Here is a 6,812-nt window from a genome sequence, read left to right on the forward strand (position 1 = left end):
TTGATGTTAAGTTTGGATTTCATGGGCTATTTTCATATCTGTGGACGAGCTTGGAGGCAAGCATGTCAGTGAATTCCCTGAGAGTTTATGCAGTAGTTTGTGTTCCTAATCATGTTTTTTACTGAAAGGAGAAGAGTAGATAAAAGTAGTCTCTTAAGTTTAGACTGTAACTGGGGTCTCTGTGGTGACAGAGAGAGAGAGAGAGAGAGACACCTGGATAAGTGTCTAGATACTGGGGTCTTGTTTAATTGAAAAAAAAAAATTTTTTTAAGACAATGTATCTTTGGACTGAAAATAAGTGTAGATGAAATGATTTCTGTTTGGTTGGATTTGGGAGTTTTGTCTTTATTTTCACTATTCAGATTGTTACATAAAAAAAAATTTTTTTTGTGTGTGTATATTTTCTTTTATTCTCTTTTACATCTTGTGTTGAATTTTTTGGTAAATGTTTTTATTTAGTGAACCTGAGGAGTAAATACTATGTGCTGTATGAATAGGATATGATCCAAACTATATCTGCATATCTCTGTCAAATCAAAAACAGAAGCTGTAGACTGCTGTGCTGGCAATGTGAACACAAGCACAGAGGAAGTTGCCCTAACATATGTAGGAATTCGGGAATATTTTTAACAGGGAGTGACACTGAATCAGGCTGGGCCTTGAAAGATTATTAAGAATTCACCAAAAGTAGGGAAAATTGGAGAGAAGAAATACGTTGCATAAAATATTTTTATCAAAATTTTAACACCAGTTTCTGACCTGCAGGTGACGAAGGGAGTATGCCAGCAGATATAGCCACATTACTAAAAACATCAATGGGCCTGTGAAATAAGAATTGTTAATTCCTAACTGATGATGAAATATCAACTTGGTGCACTCAAGGACATTTACACTATGATGACCATGGGGTTTATGAACATTTATAACTTTTTATAATTTCCATATTACATTTCTCATAGTATGGACAACTTTTTTGCCACTAACTGAATTCTCCAGATGCTCACATGTGAAATTTCAAAAAAAAGCCACAGATACGTAGTCTTGAAGATGTTAAATAATCATTTTACAAAACAGTTTTCTGAATGGGGATTAGTTGGTGATTGTTTGTAACAAATACGCTAATGCTTTAGAAATGTCAGTATTTTTGTAATTATTTCTACCTCCAAATATATATATATATTGTCTTTCACTGGATAATATGTGTAGATTTTTACATGTGCCTTATTTGACAATGCTTATGTCTTGTTTTTGCTCGTCTCATTTGAAGTTCTTTTTTATTATGTTAAAGAATGCAGCTGTATAGATTATATAGCTTTCATTTTATTGCTATTTGAAACAGATGTTCACCACTGTCAACAAGAACTCAACCTGAATTTAAAGGTGGCATTCCATATACTAACACCCCCAGGTCCTCCCAAGTACTTCTGTTAAAACAGATTTGTTTGGCTAGGCACTAAGTTGTTTTCCAGTGAATAGTAACTAAAGAAGCCCTTATCTTGCTCCATGGATTAATTCCTTCTGTTCATTTCCCAACTGCACTAACTGTGCTTATTACTCTGCCTATTCTTGTGCATGTTTTCATTGATTTCCCTCTCCTGGCTTTTGCTTCTCTTGAAACTGTTGCCCAGTCATTTCTGCTCCAGTTCTCTTTACTCTAAATAGTAGTTTATTCCTGCCACAGCTCCGCACATCAGCAAAATATTTGGTGACATTCTTCTAGCCTGGCAGAACAGGTTAACAGGCTATTTCACTTCAAAGCAGACTGAATGTGACTTCATTTCAAGGCAGCATTAGGTACTGCATGGAAATAGGTCATTAACTTTAAATTCTTATCAAAATATAACTTAGCAGTTTTCAGAATTTCCAGTATGGGACCTCCTAAAGAGAGAGCCATTGTTCAATTCCAAATCAGTGTGGGTGACAAAGTGAAATTTAGAAGAGGTAAAGTTGTCTACTTGATATTTAACTCTTTATTAAATCTTTCTTTAAATTTTTGCCTGTCAGTCTATATTGCTGTTTTATTATACATCAGTTTCTTTGTATAACTTGTGAGTTTCATGTGTTTTGTTTTATTATGTAAATATTATTATAAATAAACTTATTTATAAATCAAAGATTTGTTAATTATTGGAGATTATACTTTCAAGACCTCCTGACTTCCTAAATTTTTAAGGTAATATAATCCTCGACTTAGAAGGCTAATGAAGCTCTTACATTGATTCTTCAGATACTGTAGACTGAAAGCTGATGAGTCAGTAGACTTAGCCAATCTTGCAAGTGTATTGAATATACTCAACAGGTTTTAGTGTAATGGGCTGAAGGGACCTGCAAATAGTATTAATACCTCCTTCTGCATCACAGTACCCAAATTGCTTAGTGAAATGTTGAGAATATCCTAAAAATCGCATAATGGATTTCTCATAACTTTCCTGTACTAAAGTATCTTCAACGATAGGCTGTTTCTTTTGTTGTTGTTGTTAAATCCATATTTTTATTTTAATGAAATATAGTTGGGTTCTCCCTGTAATGCCATATTACGTTTTTGGTGTAATAAAAATATTTGTGATCATAAGTTGTATTTTCACACCCTTAGTAGTTTCTAAACTTTCATCCCTTTACCTTTAAAAATGCATAATATGGGGGCTTCCCTGGTGGCGCAGTGGTTGAGAGTCTGCCTGCCAATGCAGGGGCACGGGTTCGAGCCCTGGTCTGGGAAGATCCCACATGCTGCGGAGCAACTGGGCCCGTGAGCCACGATTACTGAGCCTGCGTGTCTGGAGCCTGCGCTGTGCAACAAGAGAGGCCGCGATAGTGAGAGGCCCGCGCACCGCGATGAAGAGTGGCCCCCGCTTGCCACAACTAGAGAAAGCCCTCGCACAGGAACGAAGACCCAACACAGCCATTAATTAATTAATTAATTTTTTTTAAAAAATGCATAATATGGAAGGACTTCCCTGGTGGTGTAGTGGTTAAGAATCCCCTTGCCAATGCAGGGGACACGGGTTTGAGCCCTGGTCCAGGAAGATCGCACATGCCGCGGAGCAACTAAGCCCGTGCGCCACAACTCCTGAGCCTGCGTGCCGCAACTACTGAAGCCCACGCACTCTAGGGCCCACGTGCTGCAACTGCTGAAGCCCAGGTGCCTAGAGCCTGTGCTCCACAACAGGAGAAGCCACCGGAATGAGAAGCCCACGCACCACAACGAAGAGTAGCCCCCGCTCAGCACAACTAGAGAAAGCCCACACACAGCAACAAAGACCCAAAAAAAAAAAAACCCATAATATTGAGCACAAAAGAGATGATATTGTGTGCTTAATATCGTCTCTCTCAGTAAACTGGTACTTACTACTTTGGGTGTATTCTCATTAGTCCCTTTATTGGACTGATGTCAGTAAATATCATAATTCATTGTCAGTAAAGAGCCTATGAAGCCACAGTTGTTGGAGTAATATCTTGGCCAACTGAAGCAACTTATGTTTTTATTAATACAGGTCACACACAGAAAGAAGACGTATGTGTTTTCATAACTGTATTTCTCACCCCATAGAGATGTAACTTTATACCAATAGATAATCTATGTTGAAACATTAATATTGCTCCTAGTTGTTGGTGTTACTGTATAGTGGTTAGATAGGAGTATCAGGAGATTTGGTGTCCATCTTTGTGACCTTCAGCAAGACACTTAAATGGTCCATAAAATTAAGGAATTGATTGCTTTAACTTCCCAAAAGGTATGGTTATTTTTCTGATTATAATATGCAGTCAGTTCCGTTTCTGCTCTGATTAATTCATGTTCTCTCACACTTGTTTACTTGCTCAGTGAGGAGAGGTTTAATTTAGATATAGGATGGGGTAATGGAATGTGTTGTTGTCCTTTCAGTGAAAAGAAGTTGACCTGAAGGTTATGATGATGCTATGATTGAAATATTTCCTTATAAAACCTGCCGTGGTTGCACTTTCTATTGGAATTATGATAATTATATGTAAACAAGTGGGGCTGATTATCTTAGAGTTTTCATAATTTAGATAAACATTGTATCTATCAGTTTTACTAAATTCTGTTTTCATTAAAGCTTGTCAGAATGTAATTATGTGGAGGAAAATGAACACGCATAAGAGGGAAGAAAAGTTTCCACCTTCATTAGAGTATTTGAATTTCTTCTGTGAAAGGTAATTTTTTTTCTTTAGACTGCCTTGATGACATGATTCAGCACTTTGCAAATGAGAGTCACTTATAACCTATTGTCATTTCTTAACAGCCACTAACAATGGTAAGAAATTGTAATCCAAAGAAGAAGCAAGGTACTTGGGAAATACACTGTTTTTCTGTGTAATCCTTAATATACGTGTACAGTATTTAACTTCCTTTTCCCGAGTTTCATAGAGCATCGTTGGGAGGAAAGAAGCACCTTCAACAAGGTCACACTTAGATGGACTTGACTTTTCTTTCTTCCTCCCCACAACCTCTCCCTACTTTGTGCTTCTCAACTACATTCTCCTTCCTCTGCCCTGCAGTTCACGGATAAGGCCATCTATTTTGTTAATGTGTTTGCTGATACAACATGACATACTGAGATTAGACTATTCAGTATTAATGATATTAATAGGTAAATTGAACTAAAATGTGATGTTCCACTATAGTTATCTAAATATATAGTTATTTGGAAGATTTCTATATAAATGGCTTGTTTATACGGGCAGTTCTTGCACAGTAGTGTGGGACTGCAGAAATGATTCAAGTTGAAAGTGTGTAATCACTGGGGAAAATGATTTTTCCATGACCTTTAAAAATTTTGTCAGCACATTATAAATGTGTAAGTGAACAAAGTAGTAAAACTAATATTCAGTACACTGTAAAATATTAGAAACATTGAGGAAGTTTTATTTTTGTAAAAAATTTATCAGAGTAGTTTGAACAGTACCTTCCTATAAAACTTGCAAGCGAACATTTTTTTTTTGTCTCTCGGTAAATAGTCATAATCCTAAATTTGGATCAGCGTCCAACATTTTGTTGCTCTTTCAATGTCATGAAATATCCCTGTTCTTTTTTCTTTTTAAGTGGAATTTATTTCTTCGAGGGGTTTAGGTTCATAGCAAATTCAGCCGGAAGTACAGAGAGGTCCCACGTACCCCTGCTCCCACACAGACACACCTTCCTTCCCCCACTATCGGCATCCTGCACCAGAATGGGACATTTGTTACGATCAGTGAAAATGCGTTGACACGTTATAATCACCCAAAGTCCGTAGATTACAGTAGGCTCCACTCTTGGTGTTGTACATTCTATGGGTTTGACAAATAAATCCATTATAGTATCATACAGAATAGTCTTACTGCCCTAAAAATCCATTTAAGTTTCCTCCATATCTTTTCATGGCTTGATAGATCATTTCTTTTTAGCACTGAATAATGGTTTCTTGTTTGCATGTACCCCAATTTACATATCCACTAACCTACTAAAGGATATTTTGGTTGCTTCTAAGTTTTGGCAGTTGTTGATAAGGCTGCCACAAACATTCATGTGCTGGTTTTCGTGTGGACCTGTTTTCAACTCCTTTGGGCAAATACCAAACAGTGTGATTACTGGATCATATGGTAAGAGCATTTTAGTTTTGTAAGAAACTGCCAAACTCTCTTCCAAGGTGTATGTGCTGTTTCGCATCCCTATCAGCAATGAAGAAAAGTTCTTGGGGCCCCACGTTTTGGTGGTGTCAGTATTTTGAATTTTTGCCATTCTAATAGGTAGGTAATGGTATCTCCTTGTTCCTATTTGCAATTCCCTAGTGACATATGATGTTGAACATCTTTTCATATGCTTATTTGCCATCTGTATATCTTCGGTGAGGTGTCTGTCCAGGTCTTTTATCCATTTTGTAATCAGGTTTATTTTATTGTTGACTGTTAAGAGTTCTTTGTGTATTTTGGATAAAGTCCTTTTGCAAATGTTTTCTTCCTGTCTGTGGCTTGTCTTTTCATTTTTTTTTTCTTGTATTGAAGTATAGTTGATGTACAATATCATATACGTTACAGGTGTACAGTATAGTGATTCACAATTTTTAGTTTTTTAATTCATTTTTACTGGAGTATAGTTGCTTTACATTCTCTTCTCATTCTTTTGATCTCAATTCTTTTAACGTGAAGGGTTTTTTGCCAATCTCACCTCCTCTGGGATATCTTCATCTTCTTTGTCACAACCAGTTTCCTCATTTGTGTCAATAAGTTTGCCTTCACCAAGTTCTTCTGGCTGCATTTCTAGAGCCTCTTGAACTGCAACAGTGTCAACATTCTCACAGCCAGCTCTTTCCGTTTATGTTCAATTTGAATTTCACTCTACCATTTTCACTTTTCTTTATTGCACTTTAATCTTTGTTGGTGAGTTCCCTTTTTCAATTATCCATTTTTGTAAAATGTCAAGTGGGTTTATCACTGAGAAACAACACTTTGCTGTCTGTGCATGCATGGCAGATGTGCAGTGACCAATCACTAACAGATTTTGAAAGAAGCGGCATTGCTCATATATCTATCTGCTATTTACATAGTGATTTGCGGACTGAAGACCTAGCAGCAAAGTTTATACTTTATGCGGTTACTCACAGTTAATATAGCATGGAAACTGAAGTCCAAACCTTTTCGGGTTTTTTTTTTTTTTTTTGAAAATTTGTTATGTAACTAAACCATTGTGACTGAAATTCATGCATGTCAGAACTAGTGCAAAGCGAAGCTTGCCTGTATTGCTGTATTGGAAACTATTTTTCTTCAGTTATAAATAATGTGAAGCTATTCTGAATAAAAAGGATACTGGAAACAAAACC

The 6,812-nt window shown here is 36.6% G+C and overlaps 1 protein-coding gene across 5 annotated transcripts in view; it reads left to right on the top strand.

Annotated features, from left to right (window-relative positions):
- SMARCAD1 (SWI/SNF-related, matrix-associated actin-dependent regulator of chromatin, subfamily a, containing DEAD/H box 1) overlaps positions 1 to 2,108 on the top strand; it is a 70,876-nt gene extending 68,768 nt beyond the window's left edge. For all 5 annotated transcript variants that reach the window (XM_057547017.1, XM_057547019.1, XM_057547018.1 and 2 more), the window contains one exon: positions 766 to 2,108. In XM_057547017.1, coding sequence (XP_057403000.1) covers positions 766 to 827 — 62 coding nt within the window. In that variant the 3' untranslated portion in view covers positions 828 to 2,108. The remainder of the gene's footprint in view (positions 1 to 765) is intronic.
- Positions 2,109 to 6,812: the final 4,704 nt, after the last annotated feature.

The sequence above is a fragment of the Balaenoptera acutorostrata genome, chromosome 5 (genome assembly GCF_949987535.1).
Source record: "Balaenoptera acutorostrata chromosome 5, mBalAcu1.1, whole genome shotgun sequence".
In the NCBI taxonomy this organism is placed as follows: domain Eukaryota; kingdom Metazoa; phylum Chordata; class Mammalia; order Artiodactyla; family Balaenopteridae; genus Balaenoptera; species Balaenoptera acutorostrata.